At 44.9% G+C, this 24,347-nt stretch overlaps 1 protein-coding gene across 1 annotated transcript in view; it reads right to left on the minus strand.

The window, feature by feature from the left end:
- The window catches only part of LOC126184990 (forkhead box protein P1-like), a 224,997-nt gene extending 220,788 nt beyond the window's left edge, over positions 1–4,209 (minus strand). The window contains exon 1 of the mRNA XM_049927700.1: positions 4,027–4,209. Within this exon, the coding sequence (XP_049783657.1) occupies positions 4,027–4,203 (177 nt within the window). The 5' untranslated portion in view covers positions 4,204–4,209. The remainder of the gene's footprint in view (positions 1–4,026) is intronic.
- Between the last annotated feature and the right edge of the window lie 20,138 nt (positions 4,210–24,347).

A 24,347-nucleotide genomic window follows, 5' to 3' on the forward strand; every position in this document is an offset into this window, starting at 1 on the left:
CGGACATTCGGATGTCTTACCAAAAGTGTCCCCAGCAGGTGGACACACCTCATATTAATGTCCACTAATAGGTGTCCGGATACTTTTGATGAGATAGTGTACTTCTCTGGTTAGAGACACTCATTTTAAGGTTTTCTTGTTGAAAATCACTTTGTCAATATACTAGGGTAGGTGGCATGCCGCACACCTGGTTAGTACACCCCTGCCAGTTCCCTGACATTTCGTCCTCCCATTGCTGGTGAATACTAAAGGGTGCCTTAGCTCTGCCTCTGACAAAAGTTGTTCCCCACGGCGCGGTCTAGCTCACCTAGACGTTTGTTGTAAAGACTCTGAAAAACAGTTTTCCATAAGAAATTGCATTAAGCAACGAATCTTGAGACCGCAGAATTAAATGAGACGTCTCAAAGGGCAATCATTTCGAAAACAAACTTTTGAATTTCTTTCAGTGTAGAGTGTGATGTAAGTCATTTTATATTTGTCATCAAAGATTTTCTCAAAGTTACCTATCTCTCACTTTATTGTAGTACTACTGAAGCAGAGAATGATGAAGTAACACTTCTTTCATATTTGTGTTTCCAGCATTCTTTACAGTCACAGATCCGGCGAACCAGATCCGGCGAACTTGCTGGTCAAGGTAAGGATTGGTAAGCACGAAAGCAAGCAGCAGACACGGTCTTGTTGAAATGTAAGCCCAGGGGGGCTTGCCATGAAGGGTAACAAAATGGGCCGTAGAATACCGCTGTGCTGCAAAGGTGCTGTGGATGACAAGCAACATAGTACTACTATGTAAACAAATGCCACCTCACATCATAAGTCCTCGTTGTCGGGCCGTATGGCGGGTGACAGTCGGGTTGGTATCTCACTGTTGTCCGGGGCGTCTCCAGAAGCGTCTTCATTGGCCATCGAAGCTCTCTTCAAAGCGAGACTCATCACTGAAGACAGTTGTACTCCAGTCAATGAAAGTGCAGCCCGAAGACGTGTCTGGAGACGTCCAAGGCAGTGGTGGGACACTAACCTGACTGCCGCCCACCCTATGGCCTGACATTTCTTTTCATAGCAGAACCCCTTTGGCTGTCGTCTGCGGCATCCTTGCAGCACGGCAGTACGTCAACGATATTCTACGACCCGTTTTGTTGCCCTTCGTGACAATCCGTCGTGATCTTACATTTCATTTCAGCAATATAATGCCTGCCCGCACAGGCGAGAGTTTCTACCTGTTGTCTTCGTGTTTGTCAGCCCTAGCCTGGCCAGCAAGGTCGCCGGATCTGTCCCCAATTGAGAACATCTGTACCATTATGGACAGGGCCCTCCAACCAGCTCAGGGTTTTGACGATCTAACGCACCAATTGAACAGAATTTAGCACGATATCCCACAGGAGCAAATCCAGGAAGTCAGTCAATCAATGTTAAGCCGAATAACTGCTTGCATAAGGACCAAATGTGGACCCACGCGTTATTGACTTGCTCTATTAATTAAGCTCTTCCTCTTGAATGAATCATTCAGTCTTTATGAAACTGTAGTCATTTGTTTGTCTGTAAATGTACGTCACATCTACCTATTTCCGTCCCATTCGGATAATTTCTTCGTAATGGGTCTTTTTTTTTGTCTTAACGTGTATTTTCAAATCTTAATTCTCTCAAGTTTCATTGCGGTTCAGGCGGTGGAATGACCGATAGATTCAGATTGCCTCACACACTCTGGATAACTGACGACACATGAAACATTGCGTTTAAACACTGCTCGGATCTCTAGCCGTCACCTGAAAGCCATTTTGGAGTGTTTGCAGTTTCTACATTGAGATACTCTTTTTTTTTGCAAATGTTACCAGGACATTTTACTAAGCTGTCCCATGGTGGAATTACCTGAAGCAATTTCTAAACTCCAGAAGTCCGTTGTTGTGGGCTGGGGCTGCTCTGGTGATGGTGACGTTCCACTACCGCCTGGGGTGTAAAGTTGACAACAGTGTTGTTGCTATTTGGCATTTAGATTTCTAAAGTTCGAATTTCTAACTTCAAGTTCCCACATTCAGTAACAACTCGTTTCAGGACTATCGAATCTGGAAGTGGAGTCTGAGGTGAGATTTTGGCTGGGAGTTTTGTAATTTAAGAGCTGGAGGCAAAGCTCCTCATTGGAACCACAATGGGGAAATAGTGAACCTGCCAATACTAAACGACTGCTTTGACATGTGATGTCATCAAAATGGTGTACATAAATCACTCTTCAGAATGTATGTTCACCACGACTAAGATTATATATTTACAGTTGTTGGGAATCATCAGCCCCCAAACAAAGGGCCACCTTACAATCTAACCTAAACCTCTGGCTGTGCTACAGATCAGCCTGTCACCACAACCTTCGTTTCATAAAATACACAGCAGGAAAAAAATGCAACACCATTAAGAACTGTGTTCAGTGGCACCAGGGTATACTATGTGTATACTGTGGGGTTGTAGCGTTAGTGATTTATTTGTCATGGTCATGAGCGACCGGATGGCGCCCAGGAGGCCTGTCTCTCCATCTTTTGTTTTTACCCTGCTGGCAGTAATTGTGCTGAGTTTAGAGGTGGATAATGTTTGCAACACTGACTCTAGGGTACGACCACGCACCACCGACAAGTACATACTCCTGTTGAACACCTTCTGCCACTTGAAGAGTGTTGTATTGTGGGCCTATGTGAAGCTGGATAGGCGTATCGACAGATCGTTTCATATGGGTAAAACGTATTGGTGGTGAAACTGCTTTCATCAATGATCTGTGGAATATTCCTACACCTTTAGACCTGGTTCTGGATGCACTTCAAGATCGATGCATCATGTGACCACCAGCTATCGAACATCATCCAGGGACGAAATCTGGGCACATGTTGCACCTGTTGTGTCACCATGGACCACTGGTGTCTGCCTACTTGCGACAGGATAAAGATCACATGTGCCTCAGTCCACGCTACCAGGGAAATCACGACACCACCAAGCACGGCTACTCTAACGTCACGAAAGAGTTGACTGGAGAGTGGGAAAACGCTCTGTTGTCTTCAGTGATGAGAGTAGGTTCTATCCATATGTTAGTGAGGGATTAACGGATATGGCATAGACGTGGTGACCTTCATTCTCCCACGACACACAGGTCCCATCCCACGCTTCACGATGTGGTGGGCAATCAGTTATAACTCGTGGTCACATTTGGTGTTTCTGCATTGTAAAGTAAACAGTACCCTGCTACTGCCATTTCTTCGACAGGAAGGTGATATTTTTCGGCAGGACAGTGCGTGTCCACATACAGCTGCTGCACGAATGTACTCTTTGTGGTGTACCACAACTACCCTGATCAACAAGATCAAGAGATCTATCACCAACTGATCATGTATGGGACATGACGAAATGTGAACTTGCTCATTCTCCGGGGCCTGCAAGAACCGTTGCCAAATTGCAGGAAAAGACACAGGATACTTGGGACACTGTATGGCAGGTTGCCATTTGGCATCTTTATGATCGTTTGCATATGAGGATACATGCCTGAGTTGCCAATGGAGGTTGTACACTGTGTATTGATGTGACTATTTTGTCATCCTTTGCTGTGATGCATGTTTCATTTCGTCTGAATTTGTTATTGTATACTCCTGCAATAATGTAAAATGATCTTGTCCTTGGGGGTGTTGCATTTTTATTTTATTTCTCAGTGGTTTAGTTTGTTGCGAAACTTTTGTTGGCTTCACCAACTGACAACCAAACTGTTATGTGTCAATCTAACTGAGACCTTGGGCTATGCTACAGAGCAGTCTGCCACCACTAACATTACAGTAAAAAATAATATAGGCGTAAACTAAGTATTATTAACACAGTTTTCCTTCTCTGTCCACATAAATACGACGTCGCACACCACAACGTCACTGCGTTGCAGGTCAAAGCCGACATCGAGTACAGGAAGATTCGACCCACCCGCGAATCGAAGTTTTAATTTTATTTGTGGGACGGCTTGACCCTTATACGAGGTCTCGACAGAAGGAGTGAAACGTGGCTGCGAATTACCGGCTGGTGATGGTGGGGTGGCGGTGGAGGTGGCGGCACAGGCGGTTGAGGCGGCTGCTGCTGTTGCTGCAGAAAGAGGGAGTGCTGCGTCATGAAGGACTGCAGCTGTGCCGGGCTGAGGATCTGCTGCTGCAGCAGCTGCTGCATTTGGTGCAGCCCTGAGGCGGGAGACAGCATGACAGCCGGCTGTTGCGGCTGGTGCGGCGGCAGCGGCTGCGCCGCCTGCGGCTGCGAGGCCGCCTGGGGCTGAGGTGACTGCCGCTGCGGCTGCGGCTGCTGCTGCGCCGGCGGCTGCGGCTGCGGCTGCGCGCCGCAAGGGCTGGGGCTGCCGCTGGCGCTGCCGCTCGCCGCGGAGCCCTTCCCATTGGCTGGCGCCTCGCCCTCCACGCGCTCCCGCGCCGGCTGCGCCGCGTGAGGGCCCAGCTGCGGCTGCGGCTGCTGCTGTGGCGGTTGCGGCTGTGCGGGCTGTTGTTGTTGTTGTTGTTGCTGTTGTTGTTGCTTCAACACTTTCACCGACGATGACGCCTGCAAAATGTTTGGAACATACCCTCAACTCGCCGAGGTTGCTGCTCTCGTTGTTACTACCAGATTTTAATTTACAATATTGGCTTCTAAGTATTTGAAACCTTTTATCTATTTTTTGAATTTTTTATCTCTAATAAAAAGGTCTGGACCAAGTGAAGTAATTCCGCTACATCAACAGCAAAATACCACACAACGGATGAAGTGAGGAAGACATTAGGAGCTACCTAGCACTTGCAAAGACAGCATTTCTTGTCAAAGATGTCTACTAGTATCAGAAATAAGCCTTCATTTGAGAAAGAAATTCTATACAATATATTTCAAGAGCACAGCATTATATAGATGTAAAAACTGGAAGTAAAGATTATTGGTGTCACGGAAAGATACTTAAAATTAAGTATACTGGTACGATAAGCAGTGAAAGGAAAAGAAAATGTGGAGAGTAACTGGAAGATCGGACTCGCATTACGACACCAGCCGAGAAAAAAATGTGACATTATGAACACTATTTCTCGAATTATGTTTGGTCAACATCCTTTCTACCTGTCTGGTATCGCCGGCCGGAGTGGCCGAGCGGTTCTAGGCTCTACAGTCTGGAACCGCGCGACTGCAACGATCGCAGGTTCGAATCCTGCCTCGGGCATGGATGTGTGTGATGTGGTGGTGGTGGTGATGGTGGTTAGTGTTTAACGTCCCGTCGACAACGAGGTCATTAGAGACGGAGCGCAAGCTCGGGTTAGGGAAGGATTGGGAAGGAAGTCGGCCGTGCCCTTTCAAAGGAACCATCCCGGCATTTGCCTGAAACGATTTAGGGAAATCACGGAAAACCTAAATCAGGATGGCCGGAGACGGGATTGAACCGTCGTCCTCCCGAATGCGAGTCCAGTGTGCTAACCACTGCGCCACCTCGCTCGGTCTGTGTGTGATGTCCTTAGGTTAGTTAGGTATAAGTAGTTCTAAGTTCTAGGGGACTGATGGCCTCAGAAGTTAAGTCCCATAGTGCTCAGAGCCATTTGAACAATTTTATCTGGTATCTTATGACTTTAATGGAATATTATTCAAGTTAATACACTTTCACAGCATGTGTCAGAAGTGCCACAGACTACAAACTTATAAGTAATCTGTCGGGAAAGTTTCTCAGTCCAGGGAGAATGTTGAAAGATTGACCAGCAAGTCAGTCCCAAGTCTTTATTTATTGAAATGAGCTCTAATTAGTGACTAGTGACTATACTTTTTCTCTGATGTAGAAGTCAGGAAAGAAACTGGGAAGTACCTTCAAGGATGTGAACTGCATTCTCAAAGTTACTAAACCAACAAACCTGTCGAATTTATTGTATTGAGATACAGGAAAAAAGTGTGCCAGTATGTGTTATTAATTTCTAGTCATGTCAACATCAACAGAAGAAATATTTTATATATATACAAAAATATTTATCAAAGATGAAAGTCTGTATCCTTTCACTGCTGGAAAAAAAAGTGGAGCACCCAAGAGGAAAGGAGGAATTAAAATGAAACTTCACACACTAAGAGAGTGTCCGATGCTATTTCAGTAATTACAAAATCGAGTGAAATTTGTAAGTGACTAGGCAATATGAGCCCACTTACCAGTATGATGTGTCACTGCCTCTGATCTGGATGCAAGCAGTGATTCAGTTGAGAAGGGTGTCATAAAGCCAATGTACCCTCTGCTGAAGCAAGCTGGTCAACAAGTCTTGTAACTGGTCATTGACATCCAGGATACTGGCTCTGGGATGGAGTTGATACCCAAACTAGTGCCATACATTTTGTAAGAGATACAGATCTGAGGATCTTGCTGGCCATGGGAATACCTCGACATCACACAGATACAGATAGTTCATAGAGACACATGCCAAATGTGGATGTGCATTGGACCACTGAAAAATGACACCATGATACTGTAGCATAAGAGGTACGCAGGATGTGCGTGAGATACTGTCGTGCCGTCAGAATTCCGTCACTCACTACCAACTATGGCTTGAGGTCACACATGATGGCTCCCCATATCATGACACCTGGAGGAACACCGATATTCTTCTCCAGAACAACTGGAGAATGGGACTTCCGCCCAGGTCGCCGCCATACTCGCTGACATTAGTCACCCCAGGTTGTGCTGAACCGTGATTCATCGCTAAACATGGTGCGACACCATTCATCAGCTGTCCATGCTTCCCAGTCATCGCACCACTCCAAATGCAGCTATTTAGGTTGTGGTGTTCAAGAACCCTAAGCACAGGACGGTAAATCCATAGTCTGGCTGCTGCTAGACCCCAACCAAAGGTGTGGGATGACACAGAACGTTGCATGGAGTCCAATGCTTGTTCTCAGATGTATTCTGTGAAGGGGTTACAGTATTCTATGTTGCACAATATGGCGATCCTCCCATGTAGTGGTGGGATATAAAAGACTGGAATCTTGAGAGCAAATGTGCCTGCACTCACGTTCCCATGCAGTCGAACACCAGGCTAGTGCCACATCCGAATGCCCAACAAATTTGCATCGTGCTCGATTTGGACAGCCGACCAAATGGAGACTCATCCATTTCAAACTCTGTCATGTGCTGATAATGACGTCTCGTACAAATACAAAGCAACTCAGTGTCTTTCACAGTAATCACTCAACATGTGACGCTGTTCACACCCCTTAAATACCAGACCAGGCCTGGTAACAGCACTAAAAACGAACACTGGTGGCCGTTCTGCCAGTCGTAGGGGATTGAAAAACTAATCGTTTATATACCCACTGATGGTACGTGCTTGTAGTGTACGAAGTTATACTGACACCCGACGATGTCTTCTGGCTACTTCACTTTTTTTGGTCAGGCGATGTATGCAGTGTATGTCATTGCGAATACTTAACAATGCTATATTCGTTGAAAGCTACGGACGTTGATGATATTGAAAACAAAATGATTTTTTTGTCGTTGTATTGAACTATTATGGAGTAAATAAAATTGGTTTGGCTATTAAATTGTGGATAAGTGCTACACTATAGATACAAACGTCCAGGATTTGACCCTCACCAAATTCTAGGAATGTTTCACGTATCATTTCATTCAAAAAAATGGTTCAAATGGCTCTGAGCACTATGGGACTTAACTGGTAAGGTCATCAGTCCCCTAGAACTTAGAACTACTTAAACCCAACTAACCTAAGGACATCACACACATCCATGCCCGAGGCAGGATTCGAACCTGCGACCGTAGCGGCCGCGTGGTTCCAGACTGTGGCGCCTTTAAGCGCTTGGCCACCACGGCCGGCATTTCATTCCCTTCTGGCAATTATTTGAGCATTTCAAAAATGCAAAGTTTCACCGAGGTTCTGAATCCACGTTAAACTGTAGGTTCCCTTACAACTGACTGGGTTAGTCAACTCAAAGGCCAGAGGAAGGCAGAGAGGTACCTCCTCCAATAGAACCATGCCTGCTAAAGCACTAGGGAGCACCAACTGTCCTTATGACTTGAGAACAGTTTCACTTTACTTTACACACAGAGTAGTTTTATTTATTATTCTATTGTATTTATTCTGCAGATAGAAGAAAACATTATTTGTAAAAGGATGAGCGACGTGTTGAGTCCTATCTATAAGACAGTCTCCAATACAATCACAAAATTACTCAAATATTCACTCAGCAACGAAGTGGATATGTATCGAATCCATTCAAGAAGTAAAAATTACAGTATCATAGGTGCCCTGTTTATGCTGCCTTCTGGATTTCACGGACGAACAGATCCAGTAAGGTTTAGCAATACTGGCGTTTGTGGAATCATTCGTGATTCCTACAGATGCGATTTTTGGTCTTCAGAACGGTAATAATGCGCGAGCATAGAATATGTTCCATAATTCTATAAAAGATTAACGTCAGTGACGTAAGAATATAATTTTATATCTCTCTCCGATTACCCTCCGTGGAAACGGAAATGATATGGGCCTTTTTCCGATCACTTGGTACCTTTCGCTATTCCGAAACCTTTGATAAACTGCTAATACACCGAAGAGCCAAAGAAACTAGTATAGGCATGCATATTCAAATACGGAAATACGTAATCAGGTTGAATACGGCGCTGCGATCGGTAACAGACAAAAAGTGTCTGGAGCAATTGTTAGATCATTTACTGCTGCTACGATTGCAAGTTATCAAGATTTAAGTGAGTTTGAACGTGGTGTTATAGTCGGCGCACGAGCGATGGGGCACAGCATCTCCGAGGTAGCGATGAAGTGGGGATTTTCCCATTACGACCATTTCACGAGCGTATCGTGAATAACAGAAACCCGGTAAAACATTAAATCTCCGACATCGCTGCGGCCGGAAAAAGATCCAGCAATAACGGGACCAATTACGACTGAAAAGAATAGTTCAATGTGAAAGAAGTGCAACCCTTCCGCAAATTGCTGCAGATTTCAATGTTGGGCCATCAACAAGTGTCAGCGTGAGAACCATTCAACGAAACATAATCGATATGGGCTTTTGGACTGCGAGACACAAAGCTTTACTTTCACTGTCAGTGGACTTGGTGTTTGTGTTGTTTTCATCATTTCATCATCATCAATCGTGACAGTGGGTAAATTGGACTGTGAAAAAAATTGGGACGTTGTACGGGCACTGGTGATCGCCAAGTTGAGCGCCCCACAAACCAAACATCATCATCAACAAAGCTTTACGCTTCGCGTGGGCCCGTCAACACCGACATTGGACTTTTGACTAGAAACATATTGCCTGGTCGGACGAGTCTCGTTTCAGATTGAATCGAGCGGATGGACGTGTACGGGTACGGAGACAACCTCACGATTCCATGGACCCTGCGTGTCAGCCGGGGACTGTTCAAGCTGATGGAGGCTCTGTAATGGTGTGGGACCTGTGCAGTTGGAGTGATATAGGACCTCTGGTACGTCTAGATACGACTCTGATAGGTCACATGTACGTAAGCATCCTGTCTGATCACCTGCATCCATTAATGTCCCTTGTGCATTTCGACGGACTTGGGCAATTCCAGCAGGACGATGCGACACCCCACACGTCCAGACTTGCTACAGAGTGGCTCCACGAACACTCTTCTGAGTTTAAGCACTTCCGCTGGCCTCAAGATTCCCAGACATCAACATTCCTGAGCGTATCTGGGACGTTTTGCAACGTGATGTTCAGAAAGGAGCTCCACCCCGTCGTACTCTTACGGATTTATGAAGAACCCTGCAGGATTCATGGTGTCAGTTCCCTCCAGCACTACTTCAGACATTAGTCGGGTCCATGCCACGTCGTGTTGCGGCACTACTGCGTGCTCACAGGAGCCCTACACGATATTAGGTTGGTGTACCAGTTTCTTTGGCTCTTCAGTGTAGAAGGGCAGCCAGTTCTTTCGCATAACCTATATAGACTCGTGCAGGTATGCCATCAGCTCCAATTACCTTTCCTTTGTTGAGTGATTTTAATAGATTATTCTCAATGGGCTCACGTATATCGATATGTGACATTTCGACATTCGTGCATATACAGGAAAGTGGAATCGTTGTATGAGCTTATTCAGTGAAACAAGTTCGTCCTTCTGTCTCTTACCTTCCATTTCGGATTGAGTATGATTTCTGAGAGATTAATAGGTGTCTTCGATCTGTTTACTGATTTTACGGAAAACCAATACGTCTTATAATTTTTCATCAAATCAGTAGGCAAAATTTTACTTTCAAATTAATTGAACACTGGCTCCTTATACGATCGGTGAGACTTCGGTCAGTTTTTGTTCTTCAAACAGGCTTTGTCTTGTGTGAATCCGCAATAAAGTTATCTTCGTTTTCATAGTAACTTTAACATGGCTATTGAACCACGGTAGGTCTTCCAATCCTTCGAAATCTCGCTGGACACAATACTCTGAAATTTATTAACTGAAAATATATGTACACTATGTGGTCAAAAGTATCCGGACAAATGCCAGAAAATGACTTAGAAGTTTGTAGCGCCCTCCATCGGTAATGATGGAATTCAGTATGGTGTTGGCCCACACTTAGCCTTGATGGCAATTTCCACTCTCGCAGGCATACGTTCAATCAGGTGCTCGAAGGTTTCTTGGGGAATGGCAACCAATTCTTCACGGAGTGCTGCACTGAGGACAGGTATCGATGTCAGTCGGTGAGGCCTTGCACGAAGTCGGCATTCCAAAACATCCCAAAGGTGTTCTATAGGATTCAGATCACAATTCTGTGCAGACCAGTCCATTACAGGGATGTTATTATCGCGTAACCACTCCGCCACAGGCCGTGCATTATGATCAGGTGCTTGATCGTCTTGAAAGATGCGATCGCCATCCCCGAATTGCTCTTCAACAGTGGGAAGCAATAAGTCCTTAAAACATCAGTGTTAGGCCTGTGCTGTGTAAGTGCCACGCAAAACAAAAAGGAGTGCAAGCCCCCTCCATGAAAAACACGACCACACCATAACACCACCGCCTCCGAATTAAAAAAAAAAAAAAAGTATGTTCAAATGTGAATGAATTCTTAAGGGATCAAACTGCTTAGGTCACCGGTCCCTAGACTTACACACTACTTAAACTAACTTATGATATTAACAACACACACACCCATGCCCGAGGGAGGACTCGAACCTCCGGCGGGAGGGGCCGCGCACTCCGTTACATGATGCCTCAAACCGCGCGGCTCCGCATTTTGCTGTTGGCACTACACACGCTGGCAGATGACGTTCATCGGGCATTCGCCATACCCACACCCTGCCATCGGATCGCCACATTATATACCGTGATTCGTCACTTCACGCAACGTTTTTTCACTGTTCAATGGTCCAATGTTTACACTCCTCACACCAAGCGAGGTGTCGTTTGGCATTTACCGGCGTGATGTGTGGCTTATGCGAAACCGCTCGACCATGAAATCCAAGTTTTCTCACCTCACGCCTAACTGTCGTAGTACTTGCAGTGGATCCTGATGCAGTTTGGTATTCCTGTTTGATGGTCTGGATAGATGTCTGCCTATTACACATTACGACCCTCTTCAATTGTCGTCGGTCTCTGTCTGTCAACAGACGAGGTCGGCCTGTACCGCTTTTGTGCTGTACATGTCCCTTCACCTTTCCACTTCACTATCACCTCGTAAACAGTGGAACTAGGGATGTTTAGGAGTGTGGAAATCTCGCGTACAGACGTATGACACAAGTGACACCCAATCACCTGACCACAGACGTATGACGCAAGTGACACCCAATCACCTGGCCACGTGCGAAGTCCGTGAGTTCCATGGAGCGCCCCTTTCTGCTCTCTCACGACGTCTAGAGACTACTGAAGTTGCTGATATGGAGTACCTGGCAGTAGGTGGCAGCACAATGTATCTAATATGAAAAACGTGTGTTTTTTTTTGGGGGGGGGGGGAGGGTCTGGATACATAGCGTATTTTCACACACAATAAATGTTTGATGTTGTCGCACTTGTTAAATAGAAATATTTTTCTATAGTTCTTATTATTACCTATAATACATGTTTTCATTGGTCCGATAATACCTTTAAGGTCAGTAACTTCCTCCTCTACGTTAACTGAATCGAGAAATTCGACTTTGTTAGTTACCGGCAGATCAAAGACGTGCCCCTCTTGATTTGGTTCTCCAAATGCTCAAAGTAATTTTCAGAAAAGACTCTTTGAATAATGTCATACAAATTCCTGCCCTTGTTTCGATCACGTGTGTTTTCCACTCCACATCTGTCAACGTGAAATCTCCCTCAATTTCTGAGAGTACACGTAAGCCTTTAAGTGAAATACTTTCAAATAATCAGTAATTGCAGGACACGTGTGCAGCACCAAACAAAATTTATTTCAGTAACTAAGGGACTTGTGTTAACGCGATTGAATGTAAAATTCGGAAATTTTTGGTAAGTTCTATGGGACCAAAGTGCCGAGGCCATTGGTCCCTAGGCTTACACACTATGTAATCAGGCTTAAAGTAACTTATGATAAGGACAGCACACACATCCATGCCCAAGGGAGGACTCGAACCTCCTACGGGGGGAGCCGCGCGAACCGTGGCAAGGCGCCCTCAGACCGCACGGCTACCCCGCGTGGCGATTGAATGTAAAATTGTAATAAAATACAGCTCACTAATAATTCAAGTGTCAACTTTTACCCCAATGAAGAAAGTAAATTCCACTTACGAATCCGCGATCAGATATGTTTTCATTATTTCAGTTTCCGTCTAAATCTCTCGAGCTCTGATGACGAACGCCCTGGGTGACTAGACGAGCAACTCGTCCCACTTTGGACACTTCTGTTTCAGTTGAAACGAGGTTCCAGCCATGTTGTGTTGCGTATTGTAATAAAGGTGCCTTTGGTGGGACCCCTAGTTGGAAGTAGCTGCTCTATGCTGTATGGCAACGTTCAGAAGAATGTTGTACTAATTCTTCTGGATAGCGTACAAAGTGTGTGTGTGTGTGTGTGTGTGTGTGTGTGTGTGTGTGTGTGCACGCACGCAATTCAGAGGCAAGCATTTTGGAGGGGATGTATTCAAAGCACAGCTGGGCTACTTGGATTTTTTAAAAATTTATTTTATTTATTTACTGAAACTAAAATCTGACTGCCTCATTTCAACTCCATGCTGTCATTTGTTCGAGAGGAGAGGGAGGGGCGGAGAGGGTGAAAGGGAGAGTGATTTGTCATGTGATTATGATGACGTCATAGGAGCTTTGGGTTCATCATAAATGTAAACAAAGTGGGCCAGAACATGCGATGCAAACAAAGTGTCCCAGAATGCCTGTGGCCAATACTACTCATATATCAAACTGGTTGCACTTAAATTGGATGACGTATGCCTTCTTAGCATCCACGGTGCCAAGATGAATGGAATACAGTAAGACGGAACTAACTCCGTTTTCCCTTAGTAGTTTATGCTGTCGTCATATTTCTCGCAGTCATCACTGAACATGTGTTTTCTGCACCGTAGACATTGGTTAAAGAAATCAGATGTAAGTGAAGGAGTTTATGTATTTTGTTCTACCGTTAACTACGAGAGATAACAGAGAAGGAGTTCTAGCTCAGTTGGACAAAAGTAGACGTTTATCAGCAGTGGTCCTCTTCGGGAAACCATCTGGCATTCGTATGAAATATTTAAATGGTTTCAAGTCAGGATGGCCAGACAGAGTTGAGGAGACAACTAACTCGATTTGCACAAACGGTACTGTAACACTGTCTGATCGGAGTGTGCAGAAATGTTGCAGGAAATACACACACAGTGCCATGTATCTGCAGCAGGGCTCGCTGCCGTACACAGTACATTAACATAAAGAAGCGACCTGAAACGGGGCACTGTGAACTTTACACTTAGTATATCTACATAACACTAGTAAGTGTGTTTTCTCTACGTCAAGCGTGACTGATACAGTAGTAGTTTATAGAAACTGCTCACGTTCGTTTTATTTTCGTGAATGAAATTTCTCGAGGAGGGAAAAAAATTAACTAAATCTAGCAGTAAGTGCACACCGGGAACTATTCAGTTCAGTTTTATTTTTTCCACTGTAAACCGAACATTCAGCTCGAAGAAAATTTTATTGTCAGCTGTGTTCTAACGAACAATACAGTGATCATTTACAAGCTAATGAAAACAAGTTTCTGCTGTGATTTTACTTTAAATACTCGAGAGAATCAATATTATTGATATATCCATCCATAATTACGATTATGAATAATATACAATGGCTATTGCTCCAATTTCGCTAGTGAGCAGTTTCTGCTGAAAGCCAACATCTCTTCTCTCTGTGTGTAAGTCTTTCCCTCATCTGGGCCAAATCCCCCCTTCCCCCTCAAAACCACACACGCAAGTAAATACATGTAGTTGAGAGACAAAAAAATTCGCCAGATACTTTCAGGCTATGTCTGAAATGAGAAGTGCAATCGAAGCAGTTAAGTGTGTGATTTGTGTTTGAAACATGAGTTCTTGCTACAGATGTTTGCTTCCTAATTTTGGTTCGTTCTTCAGCCTTTTATACCCCATTTACTTTACTTCCAAGAAATCTCAATTAATAGGAATGTACACGTGAACGTTCCGAGAAGATTATGATTTCGTGCTCTAATGAAAATAAGGCAGTTCTATTACTTTAACATTGTAACTATTTTGGCACTTCTCTGTAGGTTAAATTTTCGGCACAAAGTTAATTACCACGACTGAATAATGTAGGTAACAAGCCTGTATACCACAGTACATTCGTCACAACTAGAGACGCGATACACGTTCGCAGCTATTCTTAGGAATAGACACGGGTCGCATTGCTAGCAGGGTATTTTTCGGTACACCAGAATCACAAACGAACTCATTTTGCGCTGGCGATACAGAGCTCTGCAGTCAATAAGCAGCATATTGCAGGAAGGCGACCTGCAGAAAGTGGCTATCATTTCCGTATTAGGCTGCGACAATGGAGCTCTTAGCAGCGGAGTAAGGGGGCTGCACAATAGCAGGTAAACCCTCAATATGGCGGGTCAGCCCCAAGATTTTCATAGCAATTACGCCACTCCGGCTTGTTTCTCAGCCACGAGCGACAGAGAGAAATAAAAATACGCTGCTGCGAGCTCGGCCAAGAACGGAGATTCCATCGCAGGTACTGTTCACGCAAATGCACATGGAGAAGCGATGTATGTGACAACGAAATGTTTTAGTATTTAATAGTCAGCTCAGCACCTAATTTTAGCAGCTTTAACTGCACGTTCCCGGCAGTTTGTTCACATTTTTTGTCTCCTTTCTATCATTTTCCTTGCCAGTAAGAAGTAATACATATGTATACAAATTGCTGGAATTCTACAGCAGAAGAGAGTAAAATCAGTCACTGAACTAACTGTCGAATACTAAAAATACTCACTTTCTCGAAGAGGATTCGCGTATGTGATGACCGTGTGAGAAGATTCGCTCTTCGTCGAGCACACAACGGCATATTTTTATTTCTTTGTCTCGCTCGTGGCTGAGAAACTAACAGGAGAAGCGTAATTGCTATGATACAGTGATCATTTGACGTAGAGCTGCAACCGCGGGAGTTTGATATTTTTTTATTTACTCATTATTGTTGCTGATTAAGCCTGTAGTCTTGTTACCTAATGTAGGTTGTATAACATAAACAATAATTGCCACAGTAACTGAAACAGTGCGCCAATAAAATCATTACACAAAGCTGAGTATATTTATTACAGCGAGAAAGTTCATCCCAAGAATCTACTATCTAATCCCTTAAAATTAATGGCAGGTTTATGTACTGTAACTGTAAGTAGATGTGCCATTTAACATTAGCATTATGGTCTGGTAATCCGGAAGCTACTAGTGTTCTGACACTCAGAGTCTTTACAACAATATTCAATGTATAAGTAGTTACTGTGACTAGAGAAGGTATTATTACAATGCGGCTTCTGTTGAATTATTCGGCCCCAAACATAAATGAACAGAGTGCAAAATAGTGGAATAGAAGGCGAGTTGGAGGAAAAGGGGTGAGGAGCAAGAGGTGCAATGGAAAGTGGGGGAAAGTCCGGCCATCTGTCCTATGGAGCATAAAGCGTGGTTCATCTGAAAAGGCCACCTGTCACCACTCAGTGGCTGCCCTGTTGCGTTACTGGTGTGCAAATGCCATCCTGCGCACCGGTAAATAGTAGTCAGCACAGGCCCGTCGTTCAGGAGACACTGTTGGTAGCCCCTTGTTTCATCCGGGCGGTCAGTTTCTCAACAGTTGCACGTCTATTAGTCAGCACACACCTTCGCAGCAGTTGTTCACCCCTGTCATCCATGGTCCGCTGTGCACCACGGTTGCTTCGGCGCTGGTTTTGTATAGCGTCATTTTTCCATGCTCGGCTTACTTTAACCTCGGCGGCATGCCCAGTTTACAAACTTAATCGTTTCGGAAATGCTTGCAGCCTTGGCCCGAAAGCCAATGATGAAGCTCGTCTGGACGTCTGATAAATCACTCCGTTACGCATTACGAAAACGACTGCACTGTTTTGCGCCTCCCCACCCTCTATTGCGAGTACTGCCGCCTACCGTCTGTGAATGGTTATTGCACGTTGACGTCGAACATAGGCGGTAGTCACATTAATGTGAATGGACCGTGTAATTTGGCTGTTGCGGCTAGGTGTCTTCACAGCTTGGAGTATAGTGATGAATGTCCGTCTCTCGAAAGTATCTTGCGATATGGTCATAGATTCTTGGCTGTCGGGTAAGACTCCTGTCACTTGGGTAGACGAATTTCCAGTTTGACGATTGCCTTTCAAAGATTGGCCTGTCGACTGACGTAGCGGGAAAACAAGCAGAAAGTAATTTAAATCTGCTGCTTCTGAGGGGTGATGTTCGCAGTATGGAGAGGTTAAAACGTTGATTCTGTACAGAGGCGGTTAAGTGGGAGATGTGTCTCACAGCTGGAGAGTGACAGATGGTGACGCGAGACTGGACGCGTACGTAGTTTATGTATCAGCCGATAGAGGACAATTTTGGATAGGGAGACTGTCATTTTAGTTTCGATTGTGCCCACTAGAGTGCGCTAAAGTAATAGAATGTTTTACATAAACGGTTCTAGTATATTCATAAAGTGTTATTATGTCTTTTTGTGTATGTAAAATGTTATAAATATGTTTTAACAGTATGAATGATGTGTGAGTGTGGTTTAAGGTTAATATGGATATAATTGTTTAACGAGTTATGTAGTAGGATATAGTGTGGGAACATTTCGAAGAAGTATGGATATGGACAAAGGGGATTTTTGTAGAATAGTTTTGTAAAGTAAGTTTATGGTAAAGGGAAAGTTAATTCAGGTATAAATAACAACAGTAAATAACTTTATGCATAAGCAAAACTTCAGAATATTAGATAATTACGTCGGTAAAAAGTGCAGTCGGGAGGTTTACTATTTTGCGATTGGTTATGGATGAAAAGCGCGGACTGACGCGGGAAAGTGTTGTTTTGCTATTGTCTGTTGAGTAAACTGACCAATGGTAAAGCGCGCCTTTCTCTGCTGGCAGAGAAGACTTAGAGTGTTCTAGGGGAGAGTCGAAGCGTAGCCATGAAAGAGATCGGACCTGCGCAGTAGTAGTTCCGATGGAAATGATAAGTTGCCGGATCTAGCAGTGTTTCATACATCAAAAGTGTGGTAAAGTGACGGCATAATTATTCCGATGGGCGTGTAGAAATTTCGGAATTTTTAAGTGGATTTTGTGACGAGAAAAGACATAAATTCCGCGTGGCGTATTGAGCAGGTCGGTGGCTAAAAACTGTGACTGCATTTGGTACCGACAGACTTAATATTTGGCGAGCGTTCTCAATCAAAAACTTTTAGTATTTTTGTAGCTATTACGTTTTCGGGTAATGCAACTTGCTAACGTGAGTGAAAGGGATTGTGAGTGACTGTGTTAAGACTAGCACGGGCTTGGCAGTGATATTTGTTCACCTAAGTTTCAGAATATATTAATTGAGGACACAATTTCCAACCTTTCATTTCGTGTTTCTCCCGAAACGTAGATTAGTGACTTTAATGGCAGCCTGGTTCACGTCGAAGTACAGTAGGTGTCACTCGGCTTTCCTACTGATGATCTGCTGAGACAATGTTCACAGGTAGGTGCAGGTCCGTCGTAAAGGGCCGGAAAGAACCGCGCCGCCGCAATAACACCCGCGTCCATTTTGCATTCTTATGACACGTTGTACGTCGTCGTGAAAGTCTTAACTTTGGATATCAAGCTCTTTTAAGAATGCTTTGTTGAATCCTTGCAAAGTTTTGTTTTTTCTTCATCTGAGGGGTTTTCCAGAATCGGTACCGATCATCAAACGTCCCTTTAGTTACAATGTTTAGAAATTCGGTATAAGATAGACTTACAAAGAAAGGTATTTTTCCCTGGTGCCACTCATTGCTAACTGATTAAAAATTGTGTTGTCTCTGATTCCGGTTTGCCCTATGACCTAGAAAAGTTCCGCTCTTTTATATGGTCTGATGTACTGATAGATTAGATCCTGGACATCGAAGAGATAATATAGTGAGGCTGTATTCATACGTTCCTCACATGTTTTCGGCCTTATACCTTTATATTGCGCATTATTTCCATTTTGCATGCTAAGTTGCCCCACTTTAACTTTTTCCGTTTATATGTTTTCGAATTTTTACGTTATTATTTTTAGTCCCCTACAGTCTTTTTTGTCGCACTTACATGTTTTAAAGACTAATACGAATCGTCACGAAACGTTTCCTATGTGGTGTGGTCACTGATTGTTAGTTTGCTGTCTGCATGTAAACCCGCAGTCATTATCGTGGTCCGTAGCTACAGTACACATGGCGACTTTGTTGTTGATGACTTTGTGGCAGTCGGTTTCAGAGATAAGGAAGGGGAATTTGGCCCGCGATCCAACAGTCACAATACATAGGAGTGGTTTGCAGTTGCAATTGACACTAGTGTGAGCAGGTGCAGAATACATTGAGTAAAGCGTGCAGTTTCCAGTTTTTGTACATGCGAATGTGATGAATTCGTCACAAAACAAAAGAAGATGCCTTTCCATTCAGAAGAAAATAAACATAATTAAAGAATAGAAAGAAGTTCTAGTGAACATAAAGCGAGCATCATAAAGGGCCTCCAAATCCCGTATTCTACCTTAACTACCGTAACGGCCAGTGACACACAGATAAGATCTAGTGCTTCGAAAGCCGTGCCAAGCGCTGAGAAACGAAAGCATGTCCAGGGTGGAAAGTTCGAGGACTTGGAAAAATGCCTAAAAACTTGGTTTCAGCAGCAGCGTGCACCCAATGTGCCTATTTCAGGCACAATGTCGACAGAAAAGGCTTTAGAATTCGCAAAAAAGTTAACTGTTGAAAACTTTAATGCTTCTTCTGGGTGGTTAGATCGCTTCAATGGAAGATATGGTATTACTGGCCCACATAGTTTGTCGGGAGGCTAACAGCGTGGATTATATCACCGTAGAATTTTGGAAAGAGCGTGATCTTACACGTCTAACTGCAAAATGCACTCTGATAGGTATTTACAACACAGATGAAATAGAATTTTTTAGTTTACTGTCGGGCAAAACATTGGCATTTAGGGGTGACGCCTTGCTTGAGGGAAAGAGAAGCAAGCGAAGAATGACGACACTCTTTACCACAAACTCACACGCCTCTGATAAATTCCGTCCACTAGTGATCGGGGAGTCAGCAAAACCTCGATGTTTCAAAGGAGCGAAATCTTAGCCCGCCTACTACAAGTCAAACAAAAAGGCATGTATGACTGAAAACCTCTGCAAGAGTCATCTCGAAAAGCTCAATGCTCACACGCGTCGTGAGAAGAGGAAAATACTTTTGCATCTGGCCAATTGTTCGGCTCACCCTCCGGCAACATAGAACAGTCAATTTTTCCAGTAAATTGCACGAGCTATCTTCAACCACTCGACTTGGGCATCACTGCTGCCACAAAAGCGAGGTACAGGAAGATGCTGATTCAACGGGTCATCACACATCTCGACAATGGGAGAGAAGATTCTAAACTGGGCGCATTGCAGGCAAACCAAATAATCGCACTGTAGATTTCCAGATACACTACGTATGTGTAGCATTCCCTGTCATTTCCCTCTGAAAGTCACTAAAAGTTTTAGACAAGATCTTTAAACAGAATTAAATGCAGTACATATACATACACAGACTGCTTCAGCTGCCCTTTCTGATTTCGTTTCACACAACCGCCAATGTTATATACGGCCTTCATAAAGCACGCGCAAACTACACTCCTGGAAATTGAAATAAGAACACCGTGAATTCATTGTCCCAGGAAGGGGAAACTTTATTGACACATTCCTGGGGTCAGATACATCACATGATCACACTGACAGAACCACAGGCACATAGACACAGGCAACAGAGCATGCACAATGTCGGCACTAGTACAGTGTATATCCACCTTTCGCAGCAATGCAGGCTACTATTCTCCCATGGAGACGATCGTAGAGATGCTGGATGTAGTCCTGTGGAACGGCTTGTCATGCCATTTCCACCTGGCGCCTCAGTTGGACCAGCGTTAGTGCTGGACGTGCAGACCGCGTGAGACGACGCTTCATCCAGTCCCAAACATGCTCAATGGGGGACAGATCCGGAGATCTTGCTGGCCAGGGTAGTTGACTTACACCTTCTAGAGCACGTTGGGTGGCACGGGATACATGCGGACGTGCATTGTCCTGTTAGAACAGCAAGTTCCCTTGCCGGTCTAGGAATGGTAGAACTATGGGCTCGATGACGGTTTGGATGTACCGTGCACTATTCAGTGTCCCCTCGACGATCACCAGTGGTGTACGGCCAGTGTAGGAGATCGCTCCCCACACCATGATGCCGGGTGTTGGCCCTGTGTGCCTCGGTCGTATGCAGTCCTGATTGTGGCGCTCACCTGCACAGCGCCAAACACGCATACGACCATCATTGGCACCAAGGCAGAAGCGACTCTCATCGCTGAAGACGACACGTCTCCATTCGTCCCTCCATTCACGCCTGTCGCGACACCACTGGAGGCGGGCTGCACGATGTTGGGGCGTGAGCGGAAGACGGCCTAACGGTGTGCGGGACCGTAGCCCAGCTTCATGGAGACGGTTGCGAATGGTCCTCGCCGATACCCCAGGAGCAACAGTGTCCCTAATTTGCTGGGAAGTGGCGGTGCGGTCCCCTACGGCACTGCGTAGGATCCTACGGTCTTGGCGTGCATCCGTGCGTCGCTGCGGTCCGGTCCCAGGTCGACGGGCACGTGCACCTTCCGCCGACCACTGGCGACAACATCGATGTACTGTGGAGACCTCACGCCCCACGTGTTGAGCAATTCGGCGGTACGTCCACCCGGCCTCCCGCATGCCCACTATACGCCCTCCCTCAAAGTCCGTCAACTGCACATACGGTTCACGTCCACGCTGTCGCGGCATGCTACCAGTGTTAAAGACTGCGATGGAGCTCCGTATGCCACGGCAAACTGGCTGACACTGACGGCGGCGGTGCACAAATGCTGCGCAGCTAGCGCCATTCGACGGCCAACACCGCGGTTCCTGGTGTGTCCGCTGTGCCGTGCGTGTGATCATTGCTTGTACAGCCCTCTCGCAGTGTCCGGAGCAAGTATGGTGGGTCTGACACACCGGTGTCAATGTGTTCTTTTTTCCATTTCCAGGAGTGTATTAACTCTACAGAAAAAAATGAACAGGACGTCATTGTGGGGAATTTATTTAAATTTTGTACTGGGCTGTTTTAGCTACAGGCCGTAGTTTTCGAGTTATTCAAGAAAAACGTACAGAAGTGGCTTTCAAACGCATCCCCACTCCCACACTCAGCCCCCACATACCAGGGTTTCTAGCATGTTGTTTATGGCACTCTCTTCTACCACTGTGCAAAAGTTTGCGACTGCACGAATTATATGATGCAGATATAACATTGCGGGTTGCATAAACAACATCGGTAGAGGCAGCTCTTTAATTTATTTTTCCATATCTAGGCAATGTAGTACAAAAGGACTGCTTGGGATCAGTTAAAGCCAAACACAACAGGCAAGTGCTTTCGAAAAGCTGACAACACAAAAGATGGAACTCAAGCTGAGCACGAATAAGCTGAAGAATTTGACGTAAGAGTTCGATGTATCTGAAGACAATGACTGGGCACGTTTTTCAAATGGAACTGATTTTGATTATTTTGTAGAGTGTGATGCTGATATTGCCGTGTCTTTTGTGCAGAATGTTGAAGAAATAATTATTGATGTTGTGCCTCGATCAACTGAAAAAAAACCAATTCTGAGGAATCCGAAGAATCACGTGGTGAATCTGTGGCCCCTCCAAATCTGTCAGAAGCACATCCAAAAAACAAACCACACTTGATTCATTCTTTAGGTCTAAGCAACTGTAACTGTTCATGACTTAGGCTATTTGAACAACAGTACAGTACATGTACCTTCTGTTTGGATTGATTTAAAGTTAATACAAGTATATTAAGAATTATCACTTCATGGCCAATCTCACTTCTTATTTTATTATTCCCCTTAAAGAAAGTATAACTGAGGTTCTACTGTAGTTTGTTTCAAAGTTCCAGTATTGGTGTACTAATTTTTTGCGGGGACTCTGCGAATCTGTTGTTATCGGATTATCATAGATATTATATAATGCTATCTGAGTGCCTTTCCTTTTGCTAGAACCTCAGCCATAAAGGTGAATGATATTCTCATGTCCATTATAATTATCCGGGCTGTTATGCCGTGGTCGGTTGATGAATTCTGTGGTGATTCCCAACGTTTCGTCTCCGACTGCGGGAGACATCTTCAAGGGGGTCCGTAGCTTGATGGAAGGTCCAACACACACACTGGCTCGCTACTGACTGCCGCTAAATTCCGTGTCCGCGCGCCCCCGCGCCGCGGCGTGACGTCACGTGTTTTGAAAACGTCAGTGCATTTGGCCGCTGTCCGTCGCCGTCGATCGATCGATATTCTGTTCTAAGGTGGCAAAGGGGGAGAAGGGCCTTGTTTGATGCAGTATACAATATGCGATCAAAAATATCCGGACACCTGACTGAAAATGACTTACAAGTTCGTGGCGCCCTCCATCGGTAATGATGGAATTCAATATGATATTGGCCCACCCTTAGCCATGATGACAGCTTCCACTCTCGCAGGCATACGTTCAGCCAGGTGCTGGAAGGTTTCTTGGGGAATGGCAGCCCATTCTTCTCGGAGTGCTGCACTGAGGAGAGGTATCGATGTCGGTCGGTGAGGCCTGGCACGAAGTCGACGTCCCAAAACATCCCAAAGGTTCTATAGGATTCAGGTCAGGACTCTATGCAGGCCAGTACATTACAGGGATGTTACCGTCATGTAACTACTCCGCCACAGGTCGTGCTCGATCATGTTGAAAGATGCAATCGCCATCCTCGAGTTGCTCTTCAACAGTGGGAAGTAAGAAGTCCTTAAAACATCAATGTAGGCCTATGCTGTGATACTGCCACGAAAAACAAGGGGTGCAAGCCTCCTTTCGAAAAGCATGACCAAACCATAACATCACTGCCTCCGAATTTTACTGTTGGCATTACACACGCTGGCAGATGACGTTCACCGGGCATTCGTCATACCCACCCCCTGCCATCTGATCGCCACATTATGTACCGTGATTCGTCACTTCAAACAACGTTTTTTCACTGTTCAATCGCCCAATGTTTACACTCCTTATACCAAGTGAGGTGTCGTTTGGCATTTACCGGCGTGATGTGTGGCTTATGAGCAACCGCTCGACCATGAAATCCAAATTTTCTCACCTCCCGCCTAACTGTCATAGTACTTGTAGTGGATCCTGATGCAGTTTGGAATTCCTGTGTGATGGTCTGGATAGATGTCTGCCTATTACATATGACGACCCTCTTCAATTGTCTGCGGTCTCAGTCAGTCAACAGTCGAGGTCGGCCTGTACGCTTTTGTGCTGCAAGTGTCCCTTCACGTTTCCACTTCACTATCACATCAGAAACAGAGGACCTAGGGATGTTTAGGAGTGTGGAAATCTCGCGTACAGACGTATGACACAAGTGACACCCAATCACCTGACCACGTTCGAAGTCCGTGAGTTCCATGGAGCGCCCCATTCTGCTCTCTCACGATGTCTAATGACTACTGAAGTAGCTGATATGGAGTACCTCGTAGCAGGTGGCAGCACAATGCACCTAATATGAAAAACGTATGTTTTTGGGGATTTTCCGGATAGTTTTGATCGCATAATGTAGATTGTAGCCCAGGGTTTCGTACTCAAGCCTGAAAGTAGGTGACACACAATTCACTATGGGCAGAATGATGTATTAGAGATGGCTGCAA

The sequence above is a fragment of the Schistocerca cancellata genome, chromosome 4, assembly GCF_023864275.1.
Source record: "Schistocerca cancellata isolate TAMUIC-IGC-003103 chromosome 4, iqSchCanc2.1, whole genome shotgun sequence".
Taxonomy (NCBI): domain Eukaryota; kingdom Metazoa; phylum Arthropoda; class Insecta; order Orthoptera; family Acrididae; genus Schistocerca; species Schistocerca cancellata.